The 17,071-nt window shown below is 43.1% G+C and overlaps 1 protein-coding gene and 1 long non-coding RNA gene across 3 annotated transcripts in view; both read right to left on the bottom strand.

Moving 5' to 3' along the window:
* Positions 1-9,821: 9,821 nt before the first annotated feature.
* On the bottom strand, positions 9,822-13,699 carry LOC308592674. Its single transcript, XR_014010615.1, has 2 exons — positions 13,020-13,699; positions 9,822-12,923 (listed from the first exon to the last, which is right to left on the bottom strand). It is a non-coding gene; the product is annotated as an uncharacterized lncRNA (long non-coding RNA).
* A 270-nt stretch (positions 13,700-13,969) lies between these two features.
* The window catches only part of LYPD6 (LY6/PLAUR domain containing 6), a 55,229-nt gene continuing 52,127 nt past the window's right edge, over positions 13,970-17,071 (bottom strand). For both annotated transcript variants that reach the window (XM_081168121.1, XM_081168122.1), the window contains exons 4-5: positions 16,542-16,672; positions 13,970-14,844 (exon numbers count right to left, since the gene is read on the bottom strand). In XM_081168121.1, the coding sequence (XP_081024247.1) occupies positions 14,683-14,844; positions 16,542-16,672 (293 nt within the window). In that variant the 3' untranslated portion in view covers positions 13,970-14,682. The remainder of the gene's footprint in view (positions 14,845-16,541; positions 16,673-17,071) is intronic.

The following is a 17,071-nucleotide window of genomic DNA, read 5'->3' as shown; positions in this document are numbered from 1 at the left end:
TTTAAAGAGAGACCTGATAAATTCATGAAGGTTTGATCCGGGGACCCAATCGTTTCTTTCTGTTGTTCACCCATAAACGTGGGTCCACAGAGATTCACATATTTTCCTCCCCACAGTAACTCAGTGTTTCCCAACCACTGTTCCGCGGCACACTAGTGTGCCGCGAGATGTTGCCTGGCGTGCCGCGGGAAAAATTAAAAAATTCGAAAGATTTTTTTTTAAAAAAAGTCAAATTTTCGATTGGGGCGCCGTCACTAGATGACCCCTGGGGTTCCCTCCCTCCCTCCCGCTCTGCACCTCCCTCCTCCTCCTCCTCCGGGGAGGCCCTTCCTGGCTCTCGGCCAAGGCTTGGCGGCTGCCACTCACTCACTCACTCGCTCGCCCACCCGTCCCTCCATCCCTGCACCCGGCCTCTCCCCCTCCGTCCCCGGCGCGGGGGCTGCCGGGATCCGTAGTCCCCTCGCCCTTGGGCTCCGCGCCCGCGCGGGGTGCACAAACTACGTTTCCCAGCATGGCCTGGCGGGCCGGGCATTTTGTTTGAAGCTCTCTTCTCCCGGCCATGGAATGAGCGCAGCGGCGGCGGCCGGGCAGGCAGGGGCTCTTCCGCGCAGACCCCGCGCAGCCTGCCTGCGCCCCCGCGGAGATCGGGCGGCAGGATGGAGCCCGGGGATCCCCGCGGAGGCGGAGTGGCGGAGGCTGCCCCCCAGGTAGGGCTGCGTCGGGGGTTTTTTATTTTTGCAATGCTGCATCCGCGCCGGAGGGGACGCATCGACCGCGGGGAGACCCCTTGGCGGGCGTGCAAGGCAATGCATGTGTGCAGGCGTTGCATGGAGTGCAGTGCAATGCAATGGCAACGCGGCGCCCTGCATGCATGCATGCAACTTCCACCGGCGCTCCGGACTTGGCAGGTGAGGGGGGTCCCCAGTGGGCGGCAGAGAGAGGTGGGAGGGCGAAGGGGAGCCGGGGGGAGCAGCGCTGCTCCCCGAGCTGAGCCCGGGGGGAAACTTCGGCGTCGTTGCGCCGGGTGTTGGAAGCGGAGGCTGGCGGGGGCCCCTCACCTGCAAAACCTGGTCGCCTCTCATATATTTCGTGCATTGCATTCATCGCCCGCTTTCTCCTCCAAGGAGCTCCCGGGGGCGCGCGTGGTTCTCCCCGTGTTATCCTCGCAACAACAGCCCTGCGAGGTGGGTCAGGCGAGTGGCCCAAGGGAGCACCCAGGGATTGTCCTGGCCAGGTGGGGTGATTTGAACCCTGCTCTCTGCCCGGTCTTCGTCCTCATTTAGCCCCCACATGTGCATGACTGTGCATGACTGAGGTTTCCCCCCCTCGTCTTGGCTATGGTGTGAGTCTGTGCTGTTAATTAATGGGGTTCTGCCTTCGGAGAAGATGAGCCAGCCCTCAAGGAGGTGATTATGTAATTTGCTAGCAATTCATGTCCCTCCCGGCGTGACGCTGCGCGCTGACATCACGGGGCTGTAATGGTGGTGTGCCTCGAGATTTTTTTCATGAAACAAGTGTGCCTTTGCCCAAAAAAGGTTGGGAAACACTGCAGTAACTAATGCTGGTTTAACATCCTGTTTTTCAAGGGTGGTGGTGATTGGTTTTGGTTTGTTTTTTTACTAGTGTTGCTACTTACAGTCAAATCCCAAGTCAGTAATATTCGATTAACTGCTAATGTATGTTAAATTCTTCTGTGGTGGGCACTGAGTCTCCTTTGTCTCTAAGAAAATGTATTTTGCAGAACCCACTCATACAAAACGTCTTTCATTTAACTCCCCCCCCCAAAAAAAACCTCCCAGAGAATTTTAAACCACCCAGTCCATTACCAAAGAGATTTCTTCCTCCCTCCCACAGAAGACTGCCCAGGGCAGTAATGGGACATGCTGGGGCAAAGTCTTTCAGCTGCCTTGTGCTTCTTATCTTTTTCAGATATTTATGGAACTTGAAGACTTCAATCTTTGCACTGGTTGGGGCCAAGTATAGTTCTGAGACATTACCATTGCCTATGGGCTCAATTTATATTAGAAATTGTTAGGTTCTCTTAAAGGTCTTTGCAATTAATATGATTTAACTACCGGACTGCATATTCAAATCCCACTGAATTCAATGAGACTAAGAACCATTGTACACACAAAACAGCAACAAACTCAGGTTTGGCACAGGGTTGTACATTCGAAAAAGCAGCTGAAACCAGTTCTGATTCTCATGGCTGCAGCTGCATGACCTATGTTACGAAACACCTGTTTGTTGCTGTCATGCTGCACATTAAGTGTTCACTTTAAAAAGCGAACGAGTGGAAGTGTGTGCATGTATACAGAAACATTCATAAGTACACATAGAGTGGTTCCTGGTCACAAAGCACAACTTCACAAATCTGGAGTTCCTGTGTCCTAGACCTAGAGCACCAATGGACAGAAGATAGATCTGGATTGCTGACTCATAATAGATCATAGAATCATAGAGTTGGAAGAGACCACAAGGGCCATCGAGTCCAACCCCTGCCAAGCAGGAAATCAGCAAGGATTTCTGACTTGCATTGGTTTAGCAGCAGCTGAAGCAAAATGACCTCTTGCCCTAAGCTTAAATAAAGAAAGCCTGAGGTATTTAGGAGTGTATTTTTGTGTGTGGAAGGACAGTGTGCTCCATTCAGTTCTGGTACTCAGAACAAGCCCCTGAACTCGGCATCCTTTAATTCTAAGCATCTTTCTCTTGCATCAGACTCAGGTTAGTGGGTCTCAGAGTTCTAGTAAAAAAAATCAAAGTAGATCCCACAAGCCTGACCTCTGGAGGTGGCAATCCTGCAAAAAGGCCTTTTGTGTGGTGGCTCCCTGATTGTAAAACACTCTCCCCAGAGAGCCCCCCTACCCCACTGCTTGATGAGTGTTAGGTACCAGGCTGACTTAATTTCCCAGCCTTCCCCAGTGTACAATCTGCATGCACTATAGGTTTATTTTACCTGCAAGCTTTGTTGTAGTTCTCCCTGATTCCTAGTTGTTTGCAGGTGTGTTTTTTTACAGGCCAATTCTTCATAATTTTAAAGGTTAATTTAAATGTGCTTTGTACTATTTGCTTTTGTGTCACCATCAAAATGCTTGGCATTATAAAGGGGAGGTCTGTGTCCATTTCTATGTCTAAGCACAGCACACTTCTGCTAGTGCAATAGAATCTCACCTTCCTCTACTCTCCCTGCTTACCCCCACAAAAACAGACTTTTTTTTTAATTAAAGATTTTCTGGGTTTACAAAAGTATGAGCAATGCCTCTCTCTTTTTTTCCAAGTTACATTTTTACAGATCAGATTCATTTGTTGAGACATTAGTGTTACATTAGGAAGAAGAAAAAGGGGGGAAGAGGTGGAGGGGGAAAAGGTGAGTGGGGTGGGGGCAGGTGGCGAAGTTTATATTTTACTTACCGTATTTTTTGCTCTATAAGGCTCACTTTTTCCCTACTAAAAAGTAAGGGGAAATGTGTGTGCGTCTTATGGAGCGAATGCAGGCTGCGCAGCTATCACAGAAGCCAGAACAGCAAAAGGGATTGCTGCTTTCACTGTGCAGCGATCCCTCTTGCTGTTCTGGCTTCTGAGATTCACAATATTTTTTTTCTTGTTTTCCTCCTCCAAAAACTGGCGCATCTTATATAGCGAAAAATACAAATACGGTAATATACGTGTGGGGTTTGGTGTCAGCGTCGCTTGTGCAGGTTCTCTGCTATTTGCTTGTGTTCCTTTGGTGGTGAGAGAAGTTCGGGTTGGCCTAGGGTGTGATTGTTCATTTGTGATTGGCTGTGGTGAGCTTTGTTTTCATGTGTGAGTGGGGTAGCTGGGTGTTCAGATCAAGTTAGCCATATTAATTTGTATGCTGTTGGTGGATTTTTGTCATTGTCTTGTTGGGCTGTGTGTGTGATAAAGGGGAGCCATACCAGGGTGAAGGCATCTTCTTCTATTTGTCCCTGTGTCAATAGTAGGGCTGTTTCCCATACTATTTGGTACCATTGGTCCATGCTTACTCCTGACAGGTCTCTCCAGTGTCTGGTTATGACGTTTCTGGCTGCTGAAAGTAAGCAAGTACTAGAAATCACCCCAGAATTGGCCCTACTAAACATCTTCCAAGACAATAACGCCCATTTATATCACAAAAAACTCATAACCAACCTAGTTATTTTACATATTTCTTGTATGGCTGTTGTGCAGAATAGTTGGATTTTGGGGCATTTCCACCACATGTGGATATATGTGCCTGTGGAGGTGCACCGTCTCCAGCATTTAGGTGAGGTTCCTGAGCGTATTAGCGCTAATTTTCTTAGTGTTAGGTACCACCTGTGGGTGAGTTTCAGAGTGAGTTCTTTCCTTTTCGTTTATATGGATATAAAGGGGGGTTTAGACCATATTCTGGTCCACTGGGTGGGGTTAATCTTATAGCCTATGTCATCCTCCCATTGTTTTTTGATTGCGTCTAGGGGGTTTGTGGGATTTTGGAGTAGTATTTTGTATATTGTGGATACCATCCCTTTGCCATGTCCCTTTGTTGTTAGGAGGAGGTTTTCGAAAGCTGTCAGGGGCCTAGTTGCTGCTGATTTTACTGCTGGATTGTTTAAGAGGGCATGTAGTTGATGGTGTGTTAACCAGGGCATTTGGGTGTCTTCTAGTTTGTCCTGTATTTCTTGTGTTGACAAGGGTTTGTTATTTTTATAGACGTCTATTAGGCGATATAAGTCTTTGGTGTGCCAGGTTTTTATCGGGAGGTTTTGTGCTGTGTGGTGGAATAATGGATGGTGCGCCAGGGGAATTAGTGGGGATGGGGTTGGGGACAATATGCCTATTTCTGCTTTCCATGCTTTGAGCATGGTCTCTGTGTACCTGTTAAGTGTTGTGGGTATTTTCATTTGTTTGGGAGGAGTGGGTATGCTGTGGTGCAGGTATTTTCAACTGTGTCTCTTTCTAGGGGTATCCATTGTTTTGTCTCATCTTCTAGTATGTATAGGATTATATGACGTACTTGGTTGGCAATGTAATATGCTTCTATGTTGGGGATTCCCCATCCTCCTTCTGAGGAGGGAAGGTGCAAGTATTCTTGGTTTTTTTTATGTGGGAAGATAAATGAGTATAGTTTTCTCTGCCATTTGTGGAGTTGGGTTGGGGGAATCCAGATTGGGAGGGTTTGGAATAGGTAGGTTAGTTTTGGGAGGGTGATCATTTTGATCATGGCAATTTTGTCTGAGAGAGTGAAGTTTATGTTGTTCCTTCTCTTTAGGTCTTTGTTAATTTGTCACCACAGGGGCTTGTAGTTGTGGAGGTATTATTTATTGAGGTTTCTGGTTATTTGTACCCCTAGGTATCTGAACTTGGTGTGGCAAAGTTTTACCTTAGTGGCGTTAGTGAGGGTTTTTTTGGATGTGAGGAGGGGTTTTACTGCTGGATTGTTTAATTTTTTTGGGATGTGAGGAGGGGTGTTGAAGCACATGGCCTCCGACTTTGCAAAATTTACCTGTAGGCCCGATACCATTGCGAATGTGTTGAGTTCTCTGATTAGGGATGTTGCTGTGTTTATGGGGTCTGGTGTTGTGACCATTAGGTCATCTGTGAAGAGCTCTAATTTATAGGTTCTGACTTTTATTTCCATTCCCTTGATGTCTATGGCTGCTCAGATTCGGATTGCTAAAGGTTCCAGAGCCAGGATGAATAAGAAGGGAGACAGTGGGCATCCTTGTTTGTGCCTCTTTGGATTGCTGTAATATTAGAGTCCATATTGTTAGCCCTGCATTTTGCTGAGGCTTGGGAGTATATTTGTTTGAGAATTTGTAGGAAGTTGGGGCCAAATTTCATGTTAGTTAGTACTGCTAACAGGTATTTCCATTCTAAGCAATCAAAAGCTTTGAGGATGTCTAGGGACATAATTGTCAGTGGGAGTTTAGTTGCCTTACTGTGTTTGATCAGGTTCAGTAATGTCCTGATGGGGTCTGTTATATTGTGACCAGGGACAAAGCCAGTCTGGTCTGGGGCTATTAACTTGTGTAAGAAGATTTTTAGGTGGTTGGCCAAGATTCATGTGAATATCTTGTAGTCTTGGTTTATTAATGAGATTGGGCAGTATGATTCTATTTTGAGGCTGTATTTCAGTGGTTTTGGGATGGAGACTGTTTTGGAGTAGGTCCAGATTTTGGGGATGGGTCCCCCTTTTATGATATCATTAAATAGGCGCGTCATGTAGGGCATCAGTGCTTCTTTGAATTTCTTACAGAATTCTGCTGTAAAGCCATCTAGGCCTAGGGCTTGGTTTGGTTTCAGGTTTTTGAGGACCGCATCTATTTCCTCTGGGGTGATAGGACTGTTTATGAATTCCTGTTCCTCATCAGTTAAGGAAGGCATAGTCAGTCCTGCTAGGAATTTTCTGATTTCCTCCTCAGGTGGGTTATGGGAGGTATATAGGTTGGAGAAGAATTCTGCAAATTCTGAGGTTATTTCTTTGGAGGAGAAATTTATGCTGCCATCTTTTTTTGGTGACACAGTGTATTCTTGTTTTGAGTGTTCTTTTCCTACATCTATTTGCTAGTAGTCTGGAGTTTTTCCCTCCATATTCATAGAAGCGTCCTTTAGAGTATAGAATGCTGATCATTGTTTTGTTGATTTATAGAGAGTCTAGTTCTCTCCTTTTTTGTTCTATAAGTTGAAGGAGTTTTTTGGAACCTGTTTGTTTGTAGCGTAATGAGAGGGCTGTGATGTCTTGTTCTATTTTGCTAATTTTTGAGGAGGTTTGTTTTTTAAGGAATGCTTTCTCTTTTATGCAAGCTCCTCTGGTGACCGCTTTCATTGCGTCCCATAGGAGGGGGATTCTTATATTGTCTACATCGTTTTCCTTTAAGTAGTTTTGGTGAGACTCTCTCTAATTTGTTTGTAGTTAGGATGGGACTGAAGGACCATGCTGGGGTGGTTTGTGTCTCCTCTCCTATTTTAACGGTGACTTCTACTGGGGTGTGATCTGTGATCTGAATGTTGACTCCACTGAGGGGATCAGACCATGTGTAAGCAGAATGCTGTCCAGTCTATACACTGTACCAGATTGGAATGTGTGGCTGGTGTCTCCCGGGTTTTGCTCACCCCAAATGTTGTAGAGACCCCTGTTTTTTAAACATTTTTAGTAACTTGTAAGAGTCCCTAGTTGTTGGGGGATTTCCTTTGCAGGAAGGTTGCCCATGGGGTTGTAGGGTGGATGCCTTTCAGGGATATGCCTTTCATATTTAGGTTGAGGTCACCTCCTAGGATTGCTTCCCCTTCAGAGAAGGAGAGGAACTTGTTTACTGTTTTCTACAAAAGCAAACTTTGAGGGGCACATGATGGGGCTGCAGGCAGTGGACAGGAAAGTGAAATCCCACTGTGAAAGCAGAAGTCTGCTTGCATTGCATTGGAAGACTCTATGGTAATTAGAAATAAAAGTGTAAAAATATACTAGGGCAGGGATGGGGAGCCTTTTCCAGTCAGGGGGACACATTGCCTTGTATGCAAACTTCCAGGGGCCACATGCCAGTGGGGACCCAAGGTAAAAATGGGCAGGGGCAAGAGATTTGACTCTTACCTTTATACAATGGGCTATATTTCATCCACACAAGTTATGAGGTTTTTACACACCTCATCACCATCCTCTATGCAGGCAAGCAAGAGAATGTTATTACAGTTTCAGGAGAGATTTCTGCGGAGCAATGGAGCAGAGTTGGTGAGGGATGTGGCTTAGGAGGAGTTCCAAAGACTAGATAGAGGTCTGCATTTGCCCCAGGTATGAAGTTCCCTATCCCTGGACCAGGGCATAAGGTTAGGAAGCAAGCTCACAAGACAAAACTCTCAAGGGTCAGGCAGCCTTAATACTTTGCTTCTACGAAAACAACATTGCGTAACATGGTAAATGCCATAAAATAAGGCACGTGTTTTGCTAAAAGTGACAGCATCTATTCCCAGTGCTTTTGTTTTTCCAGGGGGTACTCAAGAGCATGCAGAACTGGCACCTCTTTTGTTGTTGTTGTTAAAAAGTGTGGCACTTACTGTAACTTCATGGTATGTACCGGCACCTATTTTTCAAGAAAAAAAGCGCTGTCTATTCTGAGTGTGCATATATGCGATGGGCAAACTGCTTTCATTAACTACATAGTATATTTAATCATCTGCCCATTTTATCCATGTTGTACAATTTATTAACAATTCTTCTAGAATAGTTATGGGGGACCTCCCTCCCTTTTGCGGCTCTGAGTTGAAATGCCAAATTAAGACCGACAGGTAAGCAGGCAAGAATGGGCACCGATCAATTCCACATGTTTTTTGGCATCTTAAGTATCCCCAATGTTATGCATTAACTCTACAATGCAGGGGGAGCAGAATATTTTAAGCTGGTTGAGCTGCTTTGTGATCTATCTGTGGACAGTTTTTGGATGCCAACCAGAATATATTAGCATTTTCCTGCAGAATGTTCTGGTTTGCTTCCAAAAATCATTTCCGAGCAAAGAATTCTCTCTCTGTGGAGGCCACACTCTTTTGCAGCGTTTTCCAACCAGCACTCTTTTTATTCTGGTTTTAATGGTAATATTTGAGCTAGGTTGAAATCACTTTCCTCAGGTTGTAGCCACTAATATGTAGGAGCACAATGTTTACAAAAAATAAAGCAAGCATCAATCTTTTCCATTGGCTGTGGACCAGTTCCAGGCTTTCTTGGATGAGACTTATTTTCTAGATCCATTTCAATTAGAGTTAAAGCCCAATTTTGGCACAGAAACTGCACTGATCACCTTGCATGTTGACCCTTGCTGGGACAGAGACAAGGAGAGTGGGTGCCTGTCTATTCTCAATGTTGTCTCTGTAGTTTTTGACTCCATCAGCCATGGTACCTTCAGGAGCAGCTATCTGAGCTGGGGTAGAGGGCACTGCTTTGAGTTGCTCCCAATCCCTCTTGGATGGCCATTTTCAGATAGTGGTGCTTGCAGGTGTTGCTCTGCCCTTGGAGCTTTCTGTAGGATTCAGTACTATCCCCCGTGATGTTTAACATCTACATGGTGTGTACCGTCACACACAAATATTAATAATTTTTATTGAAGATTTTATTGGGTTTAGTATGTGCATTGTCTCTTTTTTTTCAGGCCATAGAACCATTTCTATTGATCAGTTGCATTCAGTGTGAGACATTAATGTTGTATACAGTATAAGTTGGTGGAGAAGTGGGAGGGTAGAAAAGCTTACATTCTTTTACTTAGTGTATGTGTGGGGGTTTTGTGTCAGCATCACTTGGGTAGGTTCTCTTTCTATTCATTTGTTATTTCCCTTGGCAGTGAGAGAGGTTGGTGGGGGCAAGGCATAGTTGGTTGTCTTTAGTTGACTGCAATAAGATTTGTTTGTGGGGGGGAGAGTATTGTTGAATCAAGTTAGCCATATTGATTCATATGCTATTGGTGAGTTTTTGTTGGCTTTTCGGGCCCTGTATGTAATAAAGGGGGGGTAAGGTGTCCTCTTTTATTTGTCACCATGTCAGTCTGTAGGTTAGCTTTTCCCCATACGATTTGATACCAGTGGTCCATGTTCACTCCTGACAAGTCTCTTCAGTGTCTAGCTATGCTGCTTCTGGCTACTGTGGTTAGGGGGGTTATGAGCTCTTTATAGTGTGAGTGCACATTATTGTCTTGGAAAATATTCAATAGGGATGGTTCTGGGGTGGGTTCCAATATCTGTTTGGATATTTTGCCTATTTCTTGTAAGATTGCTGTTGGATTTGGGGGCATTCCCACCATATGTGGAGGGTATGTGCCTGTAGAGGTATAAATGATTTTAAATAAATAAGCAAACACCAGGTCTTAGTTGCTACTCTGTATATTTGTACAATAAAGAGAAAGCTTGGCACACAACTTTGCTCCTTACAGCTAAGTAGTACAAAGACCGTCAAAGAGAGTGTGAGGATTATAGAAAGAAAAATCATTCAAACATGCCATGTTTAAAACATTATTTATTTATAGAATGTACAAAATTTACAACATTAACAAGTCTGAACACTATTTACACAGGAATACATCCACAGAAGGTTACAAAAACAGTAGAAAGGATAATAACCAGGAGATTTTGCACAAATATGGCTTCAGATGATCATGCTTTTACTTAGACACATTTCAATATTTTTTTTCACAGCATAAAAATCTAAAATTCAGAATGAAATACAAATGCAGAGATACAAATTTAGTAACACCATCATGCTTAGACTGCAAAATTTTCAAATTAAGATTTCAAAGTGTGGTCCAATTCAATGGTTACAGAGCAGTATAATAAGTTTCCTGAGTGATGTATCACATAATAACCACAGCTTTCACAGACAGGACAATCCAGTCATTCTTGCTTGTGAAGAAGTGCTTAACCACATGGTTCAATCGTGCAACAATGAACAACTGACTACCTTTTCAGAGATCACAATGTATGCAACACATCTCTTTGTAAGACACAATGCGAACAATTCTCTTAGTGATTAACATGTAGACCAGCTCTATCACATAGAGACTGTTTAAAATAGCATCCCCATGAGGTGCTCGCTACACTCTTAATGTGTAGGGTGGCACTCACCTGTTTCATGCTAGCCATTGCCATGAATGGTGCCGAAACACTCCATATGACCTAGTCACATTACTTCATAGCAGTGGTGTGGCGAGGCCACAAAGGGATGCCATTTCTATCTGCCTCCTTATGGTGAGTGCACAAGTGTGGTATGTAGACAACTTCTAAGTGCCTTGCAATCCTTTCACATTTCACATATGGAAAGTGCTTTCCAAATTACTGATGCAACATGACTTAAAGAGCATATAAATCAAACATATATTTTGGCACACAGTTTCAGCCCCCGTCATGACTTTGGTGAGTTGAGGGGTACTCTATGAAAAAAACTCAGTGGTACAGATTAAAAGCCGGCTGAAGTGATGTCTTACTGTCCAATCCCAACCGTTTTAGTGGTATGCCACAACATTGGATGAGCAGTCCCAATTGTCAGTCTTGCATCCCTTTGAACTGCAATTATATTTGAACTAGATTTTACACGGGGCCTCAGGAAAAGGGTATGTCAGATCTGGTGTATGAAATTAGAGGTTACGGATTAAAATTTATATGATGTAAGAAACGAACAAACAAAAAACAAGCGATTGCTGGCAGAGGGACATGGCTAGGTTGGATCCCAGGAACAAGAAGAGGGAGTCGGGTTTTACTGCCCCCCCCCACCTCCAAAAAAGCCACTCCTGAGGGTCAAGGTGACTTCTAAAATGGAGTAAGTGAGAATTGACCAAAATTGGATGCAGACACCTTGTTTTCAAATATATTCCTTGAAATTTCAATAACCCCTATTTATCCCTGCTGGCTGTTAGCAGAATAACGTAAGTTAGTCACACAACTAAATGCATCTCATTGCTTTCAATGGGACTTCATGACTAGTTTTATCAACATCATGATGGCTCACATTGCCAATGGATCTGACTCCCAACTGATTCCCCTAGCTATGAAATGCAGTGTACATGGGACTTTGAACGAGGACTGCTGAAAAACACAGTGAAAATTACTTCCAGGTAGTTGCCTCCAGTTCAGACTCCTGTGTGCGCCTTGATGCATAAATGGATAGTATGGCCTGTTCTTATAATAGAAGCAGCAGGTTTACATTTATTTATACACATACATCCCACACACAAAGTCCTGCAACGAATACAAGAGTTCATGTTTTCATAAAGTAGCTGAATTACAAATATTTTAGGATTTGGGTGTGTGTCTACAAACACAGCACAGAATATGAGGCTGGTAGATGCTGGTTTGTTTGCTTTGGACAGAAGTTTTTATGAAGCACTTAGGATTTAGAAAAGGTTTCTTATTGGAATACATTTGATCACAGTTCCCTATTCCCATTTTCCCCTCCCCCCTCCCCTTGGTTTACAGCAAGAATATGCGTTGTAACTTGGAAAAGTGCCAGGTCCCCGTGGATCAGCATTAGCCAAACATAATAAAAAGCCAAAGACAACTCATAAAAATCACTATAACTCATGATTACATGGCTGTTCATTGTATATAAAATCCCACTGATCCTTTATACTGTCATAAGGCAGTGACACATATTTGAATTAGCTTCAGCTTTACTTCCCCACCCCCCACAGCACTAGTCTAAAAAAATTGTCATTGTCACATATAGGCTGAAAACACATATCATAGCAAGTCATGGTTGTTTTGTGGGAACACACCATGATACCCACTTCTCAAGTGGGAGCAACAAGTCGTGATGATCCCCAACATACGAACCAAGGTTAGCTGGTGTTTTGCTCCAGTTAGGATTTGATGTTACACCAGAGGACTGCATCTCATTGCCTCCACTCACTAGTGAACAAGAAAGAAGTGGGAGCTACACATTCTGCACGTTCAAAGTAAGCAATCAACCATGGTTTGCCATGACATGCTAACAGCCCATGCACCGCCCATAGCTGCTTAACAATAGAACACTGTATAACGTGTCACCAATCCTGATCATGTCATAAAAAAATAAATACTGTGATCTAGTATGTAAAATAAACCCTCTGATGTGCCAAAAGTATTGTCTGGATTAGTAAAACACATTTCAGTGGAAGCATTTCCTTAGTGAAAAGAAATTTGTCCACAACGTTCCTCTGTCAAGAAGTTCCGATCCAAACTCGGATTCTCATTAGGCATTTTGTAGGTGAGTCCTACTGACCCATGACAGCAGCCTAACAATGCCCAATGTGCAGCTTTTAAGGGGCTCCAATGCACACAACCAGCATCGATCACAGGGACGGATCCACAAAGGAAATGGGGATGTATCTGTAAAGCACATCAAAACTGGGTTTACAACATGTGCAGTGCCCTCCTGGAAAAGTTTACTCAGAGGAATGTTCCCCTGGATCAGAGAGGTGCGCACAGAGTGTGCAGGACTCTACTCAGAAAGCCTCACTATGTCAGGAGTGCTCTGATGGTGTTTCCTGCTTGGCAGGGGGTTGGACTCGATGGCCCTTGTGGTCTCTACCAACTCTATGATTCTATGCTTCATTGAGTCCAATGGTCTTCACCCTTGGGGAAGTGTATACAGGACAGAAAGTCTTACTCTATGAATTGGTTAAATTAAAAGCCTTTTGAAATACAGGCAGTTCCCCATTTGCACAGGGGTGGCATTCCAGGTCACTGCGTGAATTCACATGAAATTGGAAACCCATTGGAAAAGCCTGCAAACACACTGTTCTGCCCTTTTAGTGATGTCTTTCTGACGTTCCAGGTTTGGGGCTGTGCATGTGTGTGCTGTCCTAAATGGCCTCAGCCCAGTATACCTGAAGGAGCGTCTCTACCCCCCATTGTTTCGCCTGGACACTGAGGTCCAGCGCCAAAGGCCTTCTGGTGGTTCCTTTACTGCGAGAAGCAAAGTTACAGGGAACCAAGCAGAGGGCCTTCTCGGTAGTGGCGCCCGCCTTGTGGAATGCCCTCCCATCAGATGTCAAGGAAATGAACAACTATCTGACTTTTAGAAGACATCTGAAGGCAGCCCTGTTTAGGGAAGTTTTTAATGTTTGATGTTTTATCGTGGTTTTAATATTCTGTTGGGATTTGCCCAGAGAGGCTGGGGAAACCTAGCCAGATGGGCGGGGTATTAATAATAAATTATTATTATTATCGGACATGCCTAAAACAGGCCTGTATTAAAACAATGACCCAAATTAACTGGTAGTAGATAGGTAGCCGTGTTGGTCTGCCATAGTCAAAATAAAAAAATTCCTTCCAGTAGCACCTTAAAGACCAACTAAGTTAGTTCTTGGTATGAGCTTTCGTGTGCATGCACACTTCTTCAGATACACTGAAACAGAAGGATCTGGCAACTTCTGTTTCAGTGTATCTGAAGAAGTGTGCATGCACACGAAAGCTCATACCAAGAACTAACTTAGTTGGTCTTTAAGGTGCTACTGGAAGGAATTTTTTTATTTTGCCAAATTAACTGGGTAACAGATGTGTGAAAGAAAATGCTACTTATTTTGTAAAAAAGAAAACACTGACCCTTCATAAAGCAGAAGGTGCAGGAACCATCTTGGAAGAGCCATGGACTTCCTTCATCACACATAAGGAAATGCCTCTAAGCTGGTACCTGTTTTCCATAAATGCGTGAATCAAGAATACTTTTCCTTCAAGAGGATCTTTTCATTCATATGCAATAACGTATGCAGTTTATTAAAACTAGAATGATCAATCAACTAATATTTCTTTAGTGCTGTCAGCTGATTAATCAAAAGCCTTTTTTTGCATAGTGGTGTGGCTTCACTGGGGAGCCCTGGTTTTAATTTCTTTACTGTTATGTACAAAACTCTAGATATATTCCCTTCAGAAGTTGAAAACTACTACTTAGGAAGAAATATACCTTTTCGATCAAGTATTTGCAGTGACCAAAATCTTCTGATTACGAAAGGTTTCCTTCAAATTATTAGAGTTACAACAAAATTCTGCCCTCTTTTTTAAACCAAAGACACAGATTAAAACAAAGGCTTTTTAATCAGCCAAGGCTAAAAGGAATTCAAGACAGCTGACTTTAGAAATGTCACTAAGAAAGAAGGGTTTAAAAACATATATTAAATTAAAGTCATATGTATTCATAAATACTTTCATCCTTGAATGCTTTTCTCAATATGTAAGTGGCACTTTATCTTGGGATGTCTACGTAGCAAAAACTAGCAGGAGACATGCCATTATGACTGGTACACTTTGCAAATGTCTCTGTGTGTGATTTATGGGAGTTGTTGTTGCAAATATGGCATCGCTTGAATTTCTGGGTAACGGCAAGTTACAAATGTTTCCCTCACAACACGAAGTGCAGACCTGGAAAAAGGAAAAAAAGTATTGATCAAGAGAACTGTTCCATATGTGAAAAGACCATCATATTGAGATAACTACATGTTACACTCCAAGTTCCAGGTTTTGGGTCGGTTGGTTTGTTTTTAAATGATAATGGAAATATAAAATAAAATGGAAACTTAGATTACAGAAGTTGCAGGAAAGGGCTAATTTATCTGCCTGTTTCCAGATTCAGGTAGGTAGCCGTGTTAGTCTGACACAGTCGAAATAGATAAAAAAATTAAACAATTGTCCAGGAGCACCTTAGAGACCAGCTAAGTTTGTTCTTTGTATGCACACGAAAACTTATACCAAGAAGAAACTTAGTTGGTCTCTAAGGTGCTACTGGGCAATTTTTTTATATTTTATCTGCCTGTTGTTCCATTTTTATCCATCCACAGCAAAGGGCCTCTTTGTCTCATGGCAAACCACTTTTGGAACTAGGAAGGACTTTAGTATGCTATTTGGATTTATGGCTTGAAGTTTTGTTTTTAAAGAAAGAACAGCCAAGTTTTTAAAAATCCCAGTGGATGTACCCAAGGCCTTTCAGGGTGGGAGAAAATTCAGCTGAATGCAATCCCCACTTGCAACTTGAAGTGGAAAGTGATACCCCTCTAGAAGCTGCTACCATGCCTAAAATAGGTTTTTTGGAGCTGAGTTGTATTGTGGTGTGAAAAGTAAGGCTAACCAAAACTCACATAATACAAAATTTCTGTATACAGTAGTACCTCTGGTTACGAACGGAATCTGTTCCAGAGGTCCATTCGTAACTGGAAACCGCTCATAACCTGAGGCGCCATTAGCAAAAGCATGCCTCCCGCTGCGTGTGCCTCTCTGGTGCGCAATTTCCACTTGCATCCCAGGGCAAAGTTCGCAACTGGGAGCGGCTACTTCCGGGGTTACCAGAGCTCGTGTGTGCAACCAGAGGCATTCGCAACCAGAAGTACCACTGCAGTCTCAAGAAATTAATAACGAAAACAACCTCATCTGTTTCCAGATCATTTCCAAATTTCAAAAGAAAAAAAAGGCCAGCTGTTGTGAACTTCCAAGAACCCCATGGAAGATATGATTGGTATGTACAATATTTCTGTGTTTTAAAAATGAACCAGTTTTATTCACACGATTACAGGTAACCACTTCCAAAAGTTAACTTACCATCACATGCATAAAACCATCTTGGTAGCATCCATATGTAGAAACATATGTAGGCAGTGCTTTTTTCTGGGGGGATGCAGGGGTACGCATACCCCTAAACATTTTGTGAATCTAAGTTTGGCCTCATTGAGAGGCAGTATTTCAATATGAGTAGGAAAATGAGAGTACCCCTAAACATATTTTTTTTAGGGAAAAAGCACTATATGTAGGATTAGCCTATGGGTCAAGGGGTTTCTATTTCCCCAAACTTCCACTTGATAAATGCTTACTTACAACCCTCCAATTTTAATAGCAAATATGCTTACTTAATTTTGGGGTGCCAACAATCCTCAAATCAGTTCCTCCTTTTATGCAATGCTTAATAATTGGTGCCTATCTGAATACAAAACAAAGCCACAAAAATAAATCACCCTAACTAAAACGGCCATGTCCCCATTTTGTTGGGTAGATACACACAAGTGGTGTGAAAAGGATCTGCTCTGTGTTGGAGTGAGCGTGGACCAAGGATTGTCCATTTCACTTCTTACCTTCAAACCCTTATGCTGGAGATCTATGCATCCTGTAGACAGACAATCCTCCAGAGGAACACAGCGCTTGGTAACAGATACACTCTTTCCATTGGCTTCCAGCGTGTGTTGAGTATAGCAGTATCGTGTAGCTGTCAGGACAGAGGGGGAAAATTGTTTTTGTATTTTTCCTGTTTGTAAGAGTTTCATAGGGCTTTTTGGTTTGGAGAAAAGGCAAGCAAGAGGTTACATGGTAGAAGTTTATAAAATTATACGTGGCATGGAAAAAGTGGAGATAAAAATGTTTTCCCTCCCTCTTTCATAGCACTAGAAATGGAGTGCAAAATGTAAATCTTGGGAAGCTTCCAAGAGAACTTCTGCCTTCATCTATTTTGCACATCTCCTTCACACATTTTCATGAACCGAACCTTTCTTTTAAAAACAGTCCAATTGGACTGTGCAGTCCAATGCCTCAAAGCTTGCTATCCTGAAGCCATTTACTCATTAACAGCATCCCATTATTCTGCAATCTCTCTCAATGTCTTCGGGGA

Source organism: Podarcis bocagei, assembly GCF_964188305.1.
Source record: "Podarcis bocagei genome assembly, chromosome: 1".
Taxonomy (NCBI): domain Eukaryota; kingdom Metazoa; phylum Chordata; class Lepidosauria; order Squamata; family Lacertidae; genus Podarcis; species Podarcis bocagei.
Note: the sequence above shows the minus strand (reverse complement) of the source record. Positions and strands in the feature narration are given on the sequence as shown.